General features: G+C 50.9%; 1 protein-coding gene and 1 long non-coding RNA gene across 2 annotated transcripts in view; both read right to left on the minus strand.

The window, feature by feature from the left end:
* Nucleotides 1-9,464, minus strand: part of LOC115346564 — a 31,220-nt gene extending 21,756 nt beyond the window's left edge. The window contains exon 1 of the long non-coding RNA XR_003925166.1: nt 9,116-9,464. This is a non-coding gene — a long non-coding RNA (uncharacterized LOC115346564). The remainder of the gene's footprint in view (nt 1-9,115) is intronic.
* Nucleotides 9,465-13,315: 3,851 nt separating this feature from the next.
* On the minus strand, nt 13,316-16,355 carry CBLN1 (cerebellin 1 precursor). The gene is made up of 3 exons (XM_030026682.2): nt 15,806-16,355; nt 15,461-15,580; nt 13,316-14,260 (listed from the first exon to the last, which is right to left on the minus strand). The coding sequence occupies exons 1-3, from the start codon at nt 16,070-16,072 to the stop codon at nt 14,063-14,065; spliced, it is 585 nt and encodes a 194-aa protein (XP_029882542.1). The 5' UTR covers nt 16,073-16,355; the 3' UTR covers nt 13,316-14,062.
* Nucleotides 16,356-17,364: the final 1,009 nt, after the last annotated feature.

Here is a 17,364-nt window from a genome sequence, read left to right on the forward strand (position 1 = left end):
TTGCATCATGGGTGCATTGTTTAGTCATGTAACTGGAAGAAGCATTCTTTATTTCAAATGTAACAATCCATAATGCTGCACAGGCCTTACGCAGAACGTTTAAGGTGATAGTTGTATTATACAATAAAGCAGAGATTCCTACACACGAGAACTGATGCAAATCATCATTTGCCTCAATAAAATAAACTCGCAAAGGAACTTACTTGAAGTTAGGCAGATTCCAATAACCTGAAAATAGTCTTTGGGGCAAAATAATGGTAACCACCCCTATGACAAAGAAACTAAACACAGCATATCTCTTGATGCAACTTGTCATTATCTTATTGATGTTCTCTCATTAAAATCTCATTCAGTTCTGCTTTTATTTCAAGCAAAAGGTCGTAAGCCTTCAAGGCACTGTGCCCATGACACAAGTTATAGGTCTGCATTGGTGGCAGAAACAGTTCCATTTTGGGGAAAATGGACAGAGGTTATCCAGATCTTTATCCTGGTGATAGCAGCTGCAGCTGGTATGAAATGCAGAGTAGAGCGTGCAACACTATCGATGTAGCTCTCCATTGCATTATTTGCTTTTTAGTGTGATATTGGAAGGAAATCCCTATGGTTTTAATCATGTTCATTATAGGGGAAGAGAATTTGCTAGCTAACCTCTAACACAGTAAGTTTAAAGGAGAATCTATCATTTTGACTGATCATTTTTGAGATTTATATTTTTGGGGGTTTGGGGGGAATTTTTTTTTTTATTTGAAGACAGAGTTTGAAGAAAAAGCTGAGAGGCTGTTTGTTTATTTTTTAAACACTGCCTCAGCAATACAGTTAAATTGACAGTGCTTCTCTGATCCCCCTTACCCAGAGGAAAGTTTGTGATTATTTTCTCTTTCTGCATACAACATAAACCAAAATTGCTTAACATTCCCTTCCTCTTCAGTTCCTAACCTATTCAACTAGAACTGGCTTAAATGGGCTCCTCTTTTGCTGGTTTGGGGGGCTTCCTCCATCTTTTGGCTTCACTTTTTGATCTTTCCAAAGCTGGTTTTTTCCAGAATAGCCTGCAATTTGTGGTTCTGGCCCTGGCCCTTCCTCCTCTTCTACAGTATTTTGAAGTTTAATTTTATACCTTTTATAAGGCTTTTGGTTTTATTATGTTTTTTGTAATTCCTGCTGCAGTCTTTTCTTTATGCTTTTATAGATATTGATAACATTATGAATTACATTATACTGTACAGAAATAAAGCTTGCTATAATTGAAACTCACTGCCATTTTCTTCCAGTTTTTGCAAGGGGTTGACACTCCCTATGAATTTATTTTAAAATCTCCTTTAATCCTCCCGCTGGACTGATGTTTCCTTTCAGAAAAGGAAGACACTGTTCCAGCCAGAAGAAATGACATAGCATGAAGAAAAAGAGGAAAAAAAGTCCTGAGTCATGAAAGCAAAGAAGAAATACAAGTGAAATAGAATTGAGAGAGGATTAAGCTCCACAAACTGGAAGGGACAGAAAAGTAGGATGGAGCTCTAATTGAAAGGAAATTGAGGACTGACTCTACATGAGAACTAGGTAGATCAAGGAGGGAGAACTTGACCAAGGGAGAGCTGAACTAGAAGACACCTCTCACTTTTTAGCTCTATTCATTATCTACCCTCTGTCTTCTGTTCCCAGTGAGAGGTGGGAGCCCTTCTGACAAACTTTATCTGGCCACAGTCAATGCTGAAGCTTGAAAGCAAAGCCTTTAGGACAGGAGCTGCTCTCAGAAGGTCACATAAGCACTACCAGGGTGTAGAGATAGAACTGCACTGTCCTTCCAAGGGTGGGATGAATACCTGGGCTCCAAGGAAGATAAGTTAAGTGAGTTCTTGTTCCCACATCACCAAGAAAAGGGAAGATCCATACCTAAAATTTGCAAGTTGACATATTTTGTGAGTAAGTGCTTCCCTTCTTTCCTGGTACTCTGAAAGTCTGACTGCTGTGGAGGCAAAAAAACACTGCTAAGAGCTAAGCACACTGCAGCTGTCTCTCAGTAATCACAATGCTTAATACAGCCATCAATAACTAACCACCATCCAGGACCACAGACCACAGCCTGCTTGTCTCACCTGTGTACAGCTTGGCTGACTCCCTGCAGACCTTTTCGTCAATTAGAGAAGCTTTTTTTTTTTTTTTTTTTTGTTTTTCTCTCAGTAACTGGTTCATTAACCTTCTTTCTACTACTATACACCATTTTGGAAACCCCATATTTACAGTAACTAAATGCACTCTGCACTTATCAAAAGGAATGTTACAGTGTTAAATTGGAGCCCACAGTTATAGAATACACTGCTTAATCTACCATTCTTAGCCATTCTGTAGTGTGAGGTAACAGCATTTAAAACAGAGCAGTGCCAACTAAAAAAGTTGAAAAAAGCACTATTTTCTGCAATTATTCCCATGGAATGCACAAGTGGATTAAAAAACCCTATGATCTTGTAATATTCATCCTTCTGAATTGGATGTTAATAAGTAAATCCCTTTGAGCATCATGGCTATACTTTAGATGAGTCCAGCAATAAAAAAGTTTTCCTATGGATAATTGATATATTTTCTACTAGTTGGAGAAAAAAAAGAAAAGAAGAAACACCCCTAGGTATGACAAGTTTGCGGTATAAGTGATATATGATAGTAATTGACATCCTAACAATAGGAGACTATAAAGATACCCTGAAATTATTTTCTTTTCTATTTCTTCCCTATCTGCTCTTCTTCCTCCCTTTCTTCAGTGAGCCAGATTTGCCAGCAAGGCAATTTAATCTTCTGGGGATAAAGAAAGTCTTCCTTGTCTAAGAAAAAAACTTCTACTGGTCAAGGACAGAAAGCCCAAGAGGAAGAATTATCTACTGACAGTGAGCTATGTTTTTTTACCTCTAGGAATGGAAGCAGCAGTATTCTGGAAGAAATAACATTGATTTAGCTAGAATGTGAGGAAGACATCTTCTGTTTGATGTATGTTGCTTTCTGGACAAGGGTAGGACAATAGCTTGTATTCCCTGAACAAAATACCTCCTACTGTGTTTTCACTATCATTTAGTGAGAAATATTTTATTCCCTTGTAACATTAAGCTCTGAAACACGAGAAACTTCATGCTCAGTCATGAATCTGGATGGATGCTTATTTAAAGAGCTACCAATAGGGTAATTCTTCTGGGCTCTTATGCCATGCATAACTGGGAGAGGGAAGAGTCGTTGACCTGTCCTGTCCAGGTAATAAAGTAAACCTTGCCAGCCAAAGAAACAGGTACAACTTACCTCCTTAGTAAAACAGTCACAGAAACCAAACCTCAACTACTGCATAAGTTTACAATCCTGAGCAACCTTGTTTCATCATTTTTGTTACTGCACTTAACAACATAGCAGTATGCCAACCAGGGTCGATAAAGTAACGTTTAGTAAAGTAACTTATTAGTCAAAGAAACAAACTTGCTAATTTAGGCTTAAATGTAAATACAGAACAAACCTCCACATCTGTCATCTTTTCTTCACAAACACACATTTGCCATCTTGTCAAGATCCACCTTAAAAGTATCTGACTGTTGCCTGTGATTCCTTCTAAAAGAATGTTGCAATTTTTAAAAGGCCACTTTTATCTGCTGGTTTAAATATAAAACAACCCTCTTACTTTTATTACCTAGCCTGAAAGCATACATGGCTGGTAAGCTTATGCTTAAGTGCTTTAAGAACATGAAGCATCTTGTTGCTGTCAACTGGATGAACACATTTTTATCACATCAAGCACATTCTTAAGTGTTTTGCAAAACTGTAGGCTTCTCAACAGAATAACTATATATATTGGTATCTATCTCCATCATTTCCTGAGGAACCAATGAGAGATGTGGGTAGCCAATACTTCAGCCAGAATTAACATATTACTGGTTTCCAGCAGAGAACCTAATACTGTATATCAACAGGGTTCTTCTAAACAAGAAAAAAAATTAAGTTAGAAAGGGAAAAGCACAGCATGAACAACCTATAAAGGTAGTGGAGAAAACTGGAAAGGGCTACTAAAGCAAAGAATTATTTTAAGTTAATCTCAGAGATGTCAGGAAGTAGATATACAAAGAGGCAGGCACAAACTGAGTTAACACAGCAAAGAGGGTCTCCTGATTGGCAAGGCTGAAATATTGGGCTTTATGAGAAGAAAGATGACTAAACCAGTTAAAACTGAAAAGCTGCACAACTTGTAGAGGAAACCCAGCAGACGAGCCACTGCATCAGAATGTACCAAAAATATCTCAAGATATAAAGGACTGTACTTCTACAGCACATTACCAATGTTGCAGGCAGAGACATAAACTGCTGTGGCAAAGGATTTAAAACTCTCCTACAAGTGGTCATGTGTGGCCAGACCTTACCTTGCTTGCTCTAAAGTGCTTAGTGCTTCCTACCGTGTAACAGTTCCCTTTGCTCCAAGCTTGCAAAAATGCTTTTCTGCTACACAGATGCAGAAAGAAGTGTCTTGCATTCTTACTCTGACGCAGGAATAGACACAGAGTTAGCTACACCCTGGCCACAGTGTAACAGGAGGGAAATTTCCATAAACTGCGGAGGTAAAGGGCTAAGTGCAAAGTGGCCGAGTCAGACAGGAACTCATTCAGCTGTACTATGTGCAACAGCCTTTATGCGGAAGTATTCATTAGACACTAGTGTAGATACAATAAGATAGAAACACAGTGTGGTATGATATGCTGTCACCATTAAGGTAGGATGTGACAGATATTCAGAAAATATAAAATACATTCACACAACTTCAAATTAAGAGAATACATGTAAAGCCAACCTGAATAAAGAGCCCTCCCTTCTTTGGAACATCCTGACATTAATAGCGCTAATCAGACCAGCTTCTAATTACATCAAATTAGAAACAACACCCCAACATTGTATTTGCAGCAACTTCCAGCTTTGCTCAAAACAAATTACAATAAGGGCAACATTAAAAACATGCTTAAACACTAAACTAAAATTATTCTCCAGTTGATCTGTGGTTATACAGGACTCATTTATCTTCCCAGCTGCTGAAGCACAACCAAAGGGATTTGGCTGCATTACCACTGTTACTAGCATAAAGCAGTCGTGACCAAACCTGCGGGTATTGACTAGTTGGCCTAGAGAACTTGAGCATCCATTTGGCTTGTTTCAGAGGAGCCCATGCTATCTTATACTATGACCATCTCAGCCATAAAAAGACACAAAAATACATCAGAAACAGAAACTGTATTTCTGTCCTTTTTGTATGCACTTCAATTGTTTTGTCTTAAAACAGCTCCAGCCCAATTCAACTATTTCCTTTCCCGCACAGGACTAGTATTCAAGTCTTCAGCACCACCTAAAAGACTGCTGGCAGACAGAGGGGAGACGGTTTCTTCATAAAACCATCTACCATTTCAAGAGAAAATAATAACAGATATTACTCAAACAAATACCTTACTTGATATGTTTTAACTGTATTTCTTCTTTTTCTGCATCTTTAATACAATATTATAAATATTTTAAGTAGGAAAAGTTTGTCACAGGACTAGAACAGGTTATGCACCCAAAGCCCTAGACTGATGGAGCTTAACATGACTGTCACCAGATAACACTGGACAGCTTTGACCCTGTGGCATTCCAGTTATTTTCAAGAAACTATCCTAGACATCTTAATTTTTGGAGAACTGCATCCTTCTACCACGTGTTTGCCGCTGAAACTATTGAATACCTCCACAGTTATCAAGAAGTTTTACATGATCTTAAAAACATGGCCAAAAGAATTCAGTTGCATTATTCAAGGCCACAGGACAAATGAAAATAAAACAGGAGAAGAAGAAATATGAACGTGTTTCTTACAAAGTTCTAGTTATCCAAACAATCCTTGTCTCGTGCAAGTATACTGCTGCATGCAGCAACTGTGGTAATAGGACTGGGATGTATTTCTGTAACAACACTGTTTCCTGGTTTCTGCCGTAAGATCCCACAGGCAAAATAACTTGCAAGAATTTGCACTGCAACACAGCTATGCAAATTTATGTCAGCAGAAAAATCTCATTTAACAACCCACTGGAATTTAAAACCGTATCTTGAAAACTGAGCCCTGGCACCTCTACTTTAATAACGAAGGATCCTCCTCTTCCCGTTATAGAGAGAAGGTGATTTTTCTCTCAACATATCTGTTGCAAAGCCCTTTCTAGTCAATGAAGTCTTTCCACTACATATATTAGGAAAACAAATATGGCTTTCATAGGTCAAAATGTTATGTTAAACCAGTGCTTCAAGACTCACTGATGTCTTAGCTCGGTCTGGGAAAATAATTTAATTCTGAGTTTGGTCAGAGCTGTGCAATTTTTCATGTTCATGATAAACTAAATGTAAAGCTGGTAAGTTTATATATATATTAACGGTGGTGACTTACTAGCAGGGCTCTCAATTAGCTTCATCAAGCCACAATAGGGACCTGGGAATCTTGCAGGAAACTCAGTGAGGATCTCTGCTCAATACATCACTGCAAGAGTTTGGCCACATGATAAACTGCATGGCTACCTGAATTAGTGTTTCTGTTATGTATATAACTGCTGAGCCTCATCTCACTATTCTGGATAGAACTGGTCCTGCCATTTCAAAAGAGGCTTTTCAAAAATAGAGGCTGCAATCCTCTGGGTTGTAAGAACAATCAAGCCTTTGGAAAGGCTCTTCGAAGACTAAAATAGTGAGATTAATCACTCAGAAAGTAGACAACAAAGGAACAACAAAACCAGATTAAAAGGAGAGACATCAGAAGCTTCTCTTTCCCCACACCTCAACGAGCAGAATTGTAGGGAAATTCAGCTCTGCTCACAGCTGGAAAATACAAAACCAGATAAAGAAATGATAAAAACATTCAGAATGGAGTTATGGATCCATGCCAATCAATAATTTTAAAACATGACTCAACATATACCCAAGAATCTGGGGAGCATCAAAGTAGGAAGAACTGACCCACGAAATTTCAAGTCCCATAGACCAGATTTTAACAATTATGAAATGAGGAACAGTACCACATGCATGGGAAAGAATAAAATGCTTCTCCATTCTTCCAATGGAAACGGTATTTATCAGGTCAGCAGATCAGGCAGTCTGACCAATACTCTGCAGTGTTTTACATGACATTTTGAGGGAAAGAACTGTTACAGTGAGCAATATGACATGTTCATATTATTTCTTTTTAAGACTCAGCATTTTTATTAGATAACAGAAGTATAGAACTGCTTTGGTGACAGCAACACCAAAAACAACTATCATGCAATTAGTGGCATGAGGTTTTTATTAACAGCAAAGGTTCAGGATTACATTCATTTTCACTACAATATTTATCTTTTTAAAAGGGTTATTTATTACTGCCAAAATTGGGAAACACTGTCAGTATAGAAGCAGCTCAAGGAGGATAGCCCTGACTTGAATGACCCTGAAGCCCAAAATATCAAAAGCACATTAAAATTTATTAGCATGAATTGCAACAATGAAATGAGAATTTCCACTATAAGCTGGATGACTATTACTTGCAAACAAAGCAGGAGTCCTCCTGTAATCCTCTAGTCCTTGAATGAGTGCTGTATAGACAAAAAAAATAAAAACAGCACTACTGCTGGATGTCTCTGGCAAGAAATTTTCAACACTCTGACTGGAAATATAACTGAAGTTGATGCACTAATATTTCTTCTAACTTACTGCACACTACATAAATTACTAATATGAATGACAGTTATTCACACCTTCTGTCTTTATTGTGCCCAAACTCTTCCAACACCTCTTCCTCAGATCTTCTTTGTTCTGATAGCTTAGCAGAATTTCAGTGTCCCTCAACTAGAATTACTCTCCAGAATAGAGCAGGGAGGCACACAAGAGAAGGTGTGAGGGTAAGATCAAAATACGTAGGACTTGCTACACTACAGTAGAATAAAAATTAGAAGGTCACTAATAACAAGAGTGCTAGGAACAGCATTCTGCGAGGAAGACTCATGACCCTGAACCCATTTTTGCTGGTGATCTAGGCACAAAAGGCAGGAAGCCCTTGGGAATCTTTTTGCAAGTCTAGATGCCTCTGCAATGCTAGAAACATTCTCCGATAGCTCCACAACTCCCTCCTGAAGGAAAATTCCCCAAACAGGGCTTTTCAGCATCCCAGACATGTCCTGAGTTCGGAACAGCAACAGTTTCATTTTAGGAATCCCATACTGTAAGAAACTAAATGCAACTGGTGAAACATAAAATTGCTCATTACCACATCTTCCCACCAACACAACAAGGGCAAACACCATCATCTTCCTCACTTGTCCAACACAAGGCCCAAAGTTGCCATGAGAGAGAGGGAGAAAGCTCTGCACCCAGATGTGCACAGCTGTTTACACTGGGATCAACACTGCTACTGACCCAGGACCACTGAAGCAGAGGCACCCCATTGCCCCGTATCCTAGGAAGCCTGGAGGTGCTAGTGGAAGGTGCGGGAAATTCACCTAATTCAGATATCCCCAGTGCAGGCAACGCAGCCCCAAGTCCACGCTGGGTTTCCAGTGAGAGTGTTGTGTGCACAGAGAGGAGCAACGCCCCAAGACACAGGGAGTGATTACTGCTAGCCTTTCCCAAGCCCTATTCTCCCACAGCAAGCCACACAGCTTGTTTCACTCTCCACAAAAACACAAGGCCTCTTTTCTTTCTGGGCAAGCAGCAAGAGAGGCCTTTTGGCAACTCTTAGCTGGCAGAGTATGCTCCATGCTTCCACCACTGACCCTGCCAGAGGGGAGGCAAGAAAATCAGTTCTGCAAGCCCTCCCACCTCCAGGATTTCTGCACTATAGGGGTTCCCACAGCCTTCCCCCTATCTCCCTGCACATGCCACTGGAGGTGCCTCCAGCAAAATGCTCTGATCGTTCCCCTCCCAGACCACCTTTCCATTTAAGTGGAATAAACAGTCCCAGAAGTCAGCCTCAGGGACACAGAGCTCAGATGAGGCACAGCTGAGGTACACAAGCTGCTTCCGACTTACTCTCCCCCAGTCCTCACAGTACTGTCCCCTCCCACCCTGGCTCTAAAATCCCACCTGGTGGCTGGCCCATGCGGTCCCGCTCAGCTCCCCTTACCTGTTGCAGTTCTTCACCCTGCTCCAGCCAGGGCTCTCCAGCGCTTACCGGTCTCTGTCTCCCCCTCCCAGAAAGGATCAGGGCAGCGGGGCAGGCAAGGCGCTCCCCGCCAGGGGCGGCACTGCCGCTGCCGTCCAAGATCCTGTAGCTGAGTGAGGTGCTCCCTCTGACCCTGAAGGAAGGCGCAGCTCTCCACTCCACTCGGCAGCGGCTCTGCCTCCGAGCCGAGCCTGCCACCGCGCAGCCGCCGGCGGGGCTGGAGAGAGCCTGCTTGCCCGGCCATGCACGAAGCCCTGCCTCTGCTGGCTCCTCAGGAACGGCCTCTTCCAAGCGAACTTATTGGGCTTCGAGCTGTACCTGGGGGGTAGAAGAGGGGAAATTATGTTTTGCAGTGTGGAGAGTGCATTAACTATTCCCAGAGTTAACCGCATTTGACTTTCTCTTCTTTTGAGCCAAACTCGCCGTGTCCTGCTGGAGTTATTAATCTTCACATCTGCATCATTTGTGCAGAAGCGAGTTGGTTTGTTTCTCCCTTTCCACCCCCTCGCCCCCACACGCACTCCCTAAAAACCCAACAATTAAAAATGTGGATTTTTTTCCTTTAATTCCCCTACATTGTATAATTATATTCACATTAGAAATCAATCAACTCTGGTCATTACCATTAGTGATATGCTCATAAACCAAACACTAGTCATGCTAATGAACTGAATGAAACATAATTTCTTGTTGTGTAAACCGATGCTGAACGCTAATCAGCAATAAATTCAATCAGACATTATTTACATCAACTGAAAAACACATTACAGCAGGGTAAAGAGCAGTAGCTGCTCACGTCTGGGGGAAGCGCGGACGCGTGCCTGGGAGCAGGTTCAGCAGTACCACGGTTGCAAGGCCCAAGTTCGAGGCCACTGGAGCCCCGAAGGGATGCGGCCTCCCCGCGAGGGATCCCTCGGTGGTGGGGAGCGAGGGGAGCCAGGCAGGAGCCGGCGGGCCAGGGCTGGTCGCAGGTCACGGCAGGGCCGCCGTGCAAAGCCGAGGGCGGCCGCGGCCCTGGCGGTCGCTCATCCGCCGCTGCCTCCACGCAGCCCGGCTGGCAGTGCCCGGAGCCAGACCCGGCTGCCCGTCCGGAGGCCGCGGCCGGCTCCGCTGCTTAAAATGGCGGCTGCGGCCTGCGGGTGCGGGGCAGACTCAGCAGCCGGGTGAGCCCAGTCGAGGGCGGCCGGGCAGAGCCGGCCCCGGCGCGCTTACTCGCACCACGCAGGGAGCCGCTTGCACCCGCGTCTGGTTTCCTTCGGCTTGGTCGCCCCCTCGGAGCCCGATCTCCTCCTGGAAAACGCCCGGGGTACCGCGGGTCGCAAGGCCCGGCACGGCGCCGTGAGGAAAATGGCGTCGCCTCGCCTGGCGGGCGCGCCCGCCCGCCCAGGTGTGAGCCTCGCGCCGGCCGGGGAGCACCGCCCGCCCCAGGCGCCGCGGCGGCGGCGGCAGCCCCGTCCCTCCCGCGGGAAACGGGCTGCGGGGCGAGCCCCGGGCGCTGCCCGCGGAGACCCCGCTGCGCTGCAAGGCGCCCGCTAAAACAAAACGTTCCTTTTGCGTTTCCCTGCCTCGAGCTCGGGGCGAAAGCACCGACCGCGCGTGGAGACGGCCGCAAGGAACGGGTGCGACCGGCCGGCCCGCCCCGCGCCGGCCGGGGCTGCCCTGCCCGCCTCATGGCGGCCGCTCCCTCTCCGCCCGGGGGCACGGCCCAGCCCTGCTCCCCCCGGCCCCGGGGAGGCACCGCATTCACCACTGCCCTCCGGCTGCCCGCCGCGCCCTCCTGCCGGCTCCGAGGGCTTCTTCGCGGCCTTTCCCTCTCAGGGCCGGTCCCCTCTCCTCTGACCGCGGTGGAGGACGGGGATGAGGGAAATGGTTTGGGTTTGGTTTTTTGTTTTGTTTTTTTTTTAAGACACAGTCCGTCTGCTGAAGTAAATCACCCGGCGGCAGTCCCCCCGCGGCTCCTCGGACATACTCCCCTTCCCTTCCAGACGCCGCGGCCGGGGAAGCACCGGGCGGAGCGGGGGCGGGGAGGCAGCGGGGCCCGCCCGCCCCTCCAGGGGAGCCGGGGCGGAGCAGGAGCAGGCTCCGGGGCCGGGTCGCCCCCCTCCCGGGGCGCCGTCAAGGGCTCCCCGGCCCGGCAGAGCGGCCGGGCGCCACGGGGGCTTCGGTACGGTGGCGGCTTTACCTCCAAAGTGAGGACGCGGTGCTGCTCTCCCCTCCCCGGGAGCCTCCGGACGGCCCCGCCGCACTGCTCCGCGCCCCGAGGTGCGCCTGTGGGAAGCGCTGCCCGCGCAGGGCTTCACCGGGATGATGCACGCTATAGTGAGCGGCGCGGAGGGGCTTGCTGCGCGGGCGCGGAGCGGCCAAAGCTTTTCCAGGCAGCCACGGCGGCGTTTTCTAGTAGCCGCAGAGCAGTGATTTGCTGCGATCGGGGGTAATATAATTTCCAGCTGCACAATATTAATGAGATTCTCACAACCAGGGGAAAACTTTCAGCGGAAAGTGGCGGGTTTATTTGCTTCGCGTTAAGGGAGAGGAAAAAAAAAAAGAAAAAAGAAAAAAGACAAGTATCATCAGCCCCCGCACCTGCGGCGCTTGCCGGGGCACTCACCCCTGCGGCGGGCCCAGCCGGGAGCCGCAGCCCAGCTCCCCGCGCGGGGCGGGTGAGGGCACGGGGCCAGCGCCCGTTCTCTCGCAGCCCGGTGTTTTCTGCTTCCCCTTCCTTTTTTTGCTCGCTTTGCCCCCTCGCCGCGATCACAGGAGGCAGGGGCGGCTTCGCTCGCCTTGCCCGTGGCTGTCGCTAGCGGGTGAGCGCTGCCGGGCGGGCGCGGCGGCGGAGGGCCGCGCCGCGCCGAGAGGGGCGGGAGGCGCCGGGCCGGGCCTCGGCGGCGTGACGGGCAGGGAGCGCAGCACGGTGCGGGAGCGGTTCAAGGCTTCAGGGGAAAGTAATAAAGTGTCTCCTCCAGAGAGAGGAGCGTGCCGCCCGGAGAACCCGATACGCGGGCTGTCTTGGGCGGGTTGTAACTCCAAGTGAAGAGAACCCGACTGCCTTCCGTTATTAACCCTTCTTCATAAATCCCCGTTGTTCCCCAGTACGGCTCCTGGCCAGCGGCCGCGGGTGTCGAGGCTCCCGGAGAGCTGCTGGCGAGGGCGGCGGGGGGCCGGCCGGCGACTTCCCCTCCGCTGCGGAGCGCGAATCGCGACATACGGCGGTCGGCAACCGCGGGGGGAAAAGGCGTTTTGGCCCCCGCGCCCCTGGGTGACAGAGGAGCGGGCGCTGACACGCGATTGGTGTGTCTCACTTGGAAATGGAGGGTCGCGGCCATTCCCGGCTCGGACAGAGCCCGGGCCGGCCCCGCTCCCCGCTGGCCTCCCCGGCGCGGAGCCCGGCGCAGCCCGGCCGGGCCGCCCAAAGGCCGGGCCGGTGAGAAGCCCCGGCCCGCCCCGCGGGTCCTTTTCCGGGGCAGAACCTGTGAATAAAGCGAGAAGCGTGGCTTATTATGCTCGTATTAATCCCCCCGCCCCCCCCCGGAGCTAATTAAATTCCTTCCCGGGAGCCGGGGATTCGTGCGGCTCTGCCGGTGCCGCGGCCAGGGCGCGGAGCAGCCCCGCGCCGGCCGCCGCCGCGCCACGCACACAGCCCAGGGGGTCGTTTCACCGGTTTATTTCACATTGAAGTTTAGATACAATCGAAATCCTCGTACGCACCTTTTAATAAAAGTAGTAATCTCTTTGAGTACTGCAAAATTATAGCATTTACATCTTTAAAAGACTGTAAACAAAATAATACTAGCAAATAAATAATCCTAGCATCGAAGTATACATTGTCAGGTGGTTTTAGACGGCCGTATAAAATGCGATCTGGTTTATAGAATATAATACAGATAAATGCTATAAATAAGTGGATATTAGAGGCGGCGGGAAACTTCCTAGCGACGGGTGCGCTTGGGCTGCCGGCACCGCCCGCGGGGCTTGCGTGACCGCGCCGAGCCGCGGGGCTTGCGCGGACGCTGCGGGCGGGGGGGGCTGCGGCCGCAGCCGCAACAGCACCCGCGGGGGGTCCCCCGTCCCACTGCAGCCCCGCCGCCCCAGCGCCGGGACCGCGCCGAGCCTCCTCCCCCCCGCCTACCTGCATTGAGAAACCTTCTTTCTGGTTAAGAAAAATAAAAGTTCCATTTAAACTTTATTGAATTAAAGCAAAAATTAATTTTCGATATTCACACATATATTACAGAGTAATAGTAAAAGTTCAATATACTTCCTGGCGTTTAGTTGGGCCACATTGTACAAGAGCAAAACAAGCATCAAAACATTTAGCAGCCTTAAATTTCACAATCACTCAGAATTACATAGAAATATTGAAATACTCTAGTCAGCCTTGGCTGTGAATAGTTCTTCGTGTAGAAATTTTTCCTTTTGCCAGCCAGTACACAGCAAGAATTGCATTTTCCCTTCCGTCATGGCATCCATGTATTCAAAAATACTTTGCCTTTTTTTTTTTTTTTTAAAAGTTAAACTCAGAGAAAGAGTCAAGATTAACATGTTTTAAAAACAAAACTACAAAATATGCTGTAAAGGACAATGAAAATATCTAAAGTCTACTTGTGTGAGGCAGAAACCATGGGGGAACGATGGCAGATTACACCAGTGACACAGAGATGGGAACTAATTTTGTGGGAGGAGAGAGAAGAATATAAATGGGGGTTTGATCAATTATAGTGTCTCCCGCCTGTTGGCTGCAACACAACAAAAATAAGTAGTAATTCTTCAAAGCAGATGTACACAAACCTAAGCGGGATTTAGCTTCCTTAATATTTGAATGTAAAAAGTCTGCTGTCCACGACTCTTTAACCCCAGCTATGACTTGAGACTTCGTAAGAGATCTCTCCCTTTTCTTGGACGAGAAGTGATTTAAAGCGGGAACACTAGAAATCCAGAGAATGTCGAATACTTCCAGCCTCCCATCAAGTTTCCTCTCTCCAGTTTTAGATAAGCTCTGTCTCCTTTCTCCATCTGAATCAGGACTCCATTGCTAGCAGCTTCTCGGGTCACATCTTGGTCCCCTGCAAAGGCAGAAATCACTGGCCACCCATTTAGCATCAAACTCACCTAAAGAGCAAGATAAAACAAAGCCCTCCGTCAATTAAAGTCATACAACGACACCGCCGGGGCTCGCCTAGCAGGCGAAATGCTTAGTTAAGTAAGGGCCTCTTTTGACAGCTGAAACTCCAGCCCCATAAAAATGAAATATCAATCTGAACCCAACTAAAGTATGTACTCCAAAGGAAGAAGCCTTTCACTGCTGTTTTAGACCGACAATCACATCAAAACACCCGGTGCATATAAAACAGGACATTGATCCTATTTTGAAGAATTTCAATAGGGTGCCTGTGTTTTCAGGCTATGAAAAGAGGTCTGCTCGTACTTATTGAAAGATGGCTTTATGCGAAACCTCAGAGACAGCGAGGAGCAGAGCCACAGCCGCAGAAGTCAGCGCGTTTGAAGTGTATTCAAGAGGTAGTTTTCCTTTGTTAGGCAGCAAAGACAATATGCCACAACACAGTCAATAAGCTCTGCTCAGCTCGCACTAATGATCCCGGGACTGCATACCCCACATTAATAATACGCTACCTGCCCAATCTAGATGTGCAAAGCCACTTACACCAGAACAGTGCTGTATAGCTGTACATTCACCTTTGCAATGTGCATCGCTACGCGGACAGATTTCTAGTCTAGGTTATGCTACCTGGCTTCAGGCCGGTAATTTATTATCCCTACCTAGAGGTGCGTACGCATCGAACCACATACAAAAGGCGTGTAGCGGGTAGCTGCATACACACACGCCGAGCTACATTCATTATCGTACCCATGCCATAGGCGCCTCCCTGCACCCCAAATCCCTACGAAACCTTCTGCCACCCTAGAGCGGCTGAGGAGCCCGCCGGGGGCCGCGGCTCCCAGGGGCTCTGTGCAGAGGTGCTCCCCCCCCCGCCGGCGCTCGGCGGCTCGGGGCGGCCCGGGGGCCCGGGCAGCCTGGGAGGGGACGGCAGGCGGCCGTCGGGCTATCGCCTCCCGTCTCGGGACGGCTGGTGCGGGCAGGGGCCGGGCGGAGGCCCGGTGGGTCTGCGCGGCCCTGAGGGCACCGTCCCCTCGGGCGGGGAAGCGCCGGGAGGTCCCCGCTCCCGGCGGCGGCTCAGCGGCACGTCCCTGCCCCGCCGCCCGCACGGCCCCCGTCCCCGCCGGGCCGCGGCCGCGGTCCGCTCCCTCCCGCGGTGCCCGCGGAGCGAGGCGAGGGCGCTTGGGGCTGACCTGGATGGTTTGCCTGTTGTACACTTTCACCACGTGAAAATTGAAACTGTAAATCCCTTTCCTGGGCGAGATAAAAGTGCTCCGCTCCGAGTCGAAGTTGCTGCCGATATTCACTAGTACCTGAAAGGGAAGGGCACCGTCAGCACCTCCGCGGGGCCGCCGCCGCCGCCCAGCCCCGCAGCCCCGCGGCCGCCCCCGGCCCCCGGCGCACCCCCCCTCCCCTCCCGCGGGCAGGGCCCCGCGGGGCGGCGCGTCCCCGGCCCGGCCCCGCCGCCTTCGCCGGCAACTCCTCTCCTCCCGCGGCGGCGCGCCCGGAGCCCCGCCGCCCCGCCGCGCCCGCCCCACCTGGTCGAAGTAGATGATCATGGTGCGATTGCTCATCTCGGAGGGCTCGTGGTTTGTGCTGCGGATGGCGGAGAAGGCGACCTTGGCGCTGCCGGAGCGCACGGAGATGCCGAGCGCCGTGCCGGTGGGGTCGGAGGTGGGGTTGGAGTCGCACACCACGAGGCACTTCCCCTCCAGCACGATGGGCTCCGTCTCGTTCTGCCCGCACGCCAGCCACGCCGCGCCCAGCAGCAGCCCCAGCCCCAGCCCCAGCCCCGGGCCCCGCATGGCGCCGCGCTCCCTTCGCTCCGCGCCGCGCCGGGCGGCACGTCCGGGCTCCGCTCGGCTCGCTCCCTGCCCCGCCGCGCTCTCAGAGCGGGGCCGAGAGCGCCGCGCCGGGTGGGAAGCGGCCGCGAGGAGGCACGGGAGCGCCGGCACACATAGCGCGGGGCGGGGCGGGGCGGTGCGGGGTGGCGCGGAGCGCTGCGCTGAGCTGAGGTGCGGAGCGGTGCGGAGCGGAGCGGAGCGGTGCGGAGCCGCCCGCCGCGCCGCGCGGGGCTGAGGGAGGCGGCGGGAGGCGGCGGCGCTGCCGGGGCTGCCGGCGAGCACAAAGACGGCGCGGGGCGCGGCCCCGCCTCCCCACCGGCCCCGCGCTGGCGTCAGCGCCCCGCGCCCGCCCCCGCCGCGCCCGGCCCAACCGGCGCCCGCCGCGCGCCGCCGCCGCCAATGGCCGCGCAGTCCGTCTCCTGCCACCTGACGCCGCGGCTTTTGTTAGGCGGCGCGGGCGCGGGCGCGGGAGCAGGTGCCGAGCAGCCGCCCGCACCGCACCGCACCGCACCGCGCCGCGCCGCACCGCACCGCACCGCACCGCGCAGGTAGGAGCGCCGGGGCGCGGCGGCACCCCACGGGGCTGGGGCTGGGGCTGGGGCGGCGCGGCCGGGGGCGCGGGGCGGGAGAGCCCCCGCGGAGCGGAGGGGCCCGCGGCAGCTCGGCGAGGACCGGGGTGTCGGGCGAAGCCCGGCTGAGGGCCCGGGGGGCGGAACGGGGCCGCGGGTCTCCGCTTTGCTCCTGGGCGAGGAAGCCTGGAAGGAAAGGGTCTGTGCTGCGCGGCGGGGCAAAGGCCTGCCGCCGTCTCCGAGCGGAAAGAGCATCGCCGGGTGCGCTCTGAGCCGCGGACGGATCCGCCCCCCCGCGCCCTCCCCGCCGGAGACCGCACCGAGGGATGGGATGAGAAGGGTCCCCCTTCCCGGGGTGTCCGATCGCCGCTGTCTCCTTCAGCCGCCTCGTTCCCATCGCGGGGAGCAACAAGACGCAGTGCCTCCGGCAAGGCTTCCCCAGCAAGAAACTTCTACAGCACGTAGAGACTTTTTCTGGCCGGGCGAGCAGCCGGCTCTCGGGGAAAGTGCCACCCCTGGTGCCTGCCCTGCCCCCGGATGGCTCCAGCCTGGAGCGCGGTTTTAAGGCCGGTGTTACTTCCCAAAGTGCAAAGATTGCTGTGCCTTGGTGGACGTCCGACCAGTGTTCATTCTGGATGTGCTGGCAAAAAATCATAACCCGGGATCGCAAAAGAAGAGACTTAC

This window comes from Aquila chrysaetos, chromosome 9, assembly GCF_900496995.4.
Source record: "Aquila chrysaetos chrysaetos chromosome 9, bAquChr1.4, whole genome shotgun sequence".
NCBI classification, from domain to species: domain Eukaryota; kingdom Metazoa; phylum Chordata; class Aves; order Accipitriformes; family Accipitridae; genus Aquila; species Aquila chrysaetos.

What these genes read in the sequence shown, in the direction of transcription:
- CBLN1 (XM_030026682.2), bottom strand. Translation starts at nt 16,072, where the DNA reads ATGCGGGGCCCGGGGCTGGGGCTGGGGCTGGGGCTGCTGCTGGGCGCG. An exon ending in TGATCATCTACTTCGACCAG is followed by an intron (nt 15,581 to 15,805) that starts GTGGGGCGGGCG and finishes CTTCCCTTTCAG; the next exon opens with GTACTAGTGAATATCGGCAG. An exon ending in ACAACAGGCAAACCATCCAG is followed by an intron (nt 14,261 to 15,460) that starts GTCAGCCCCAAG and finishes CTTGCTCTTTAG; the next exon opens with GTGAGTTTGATGCTAAATGG.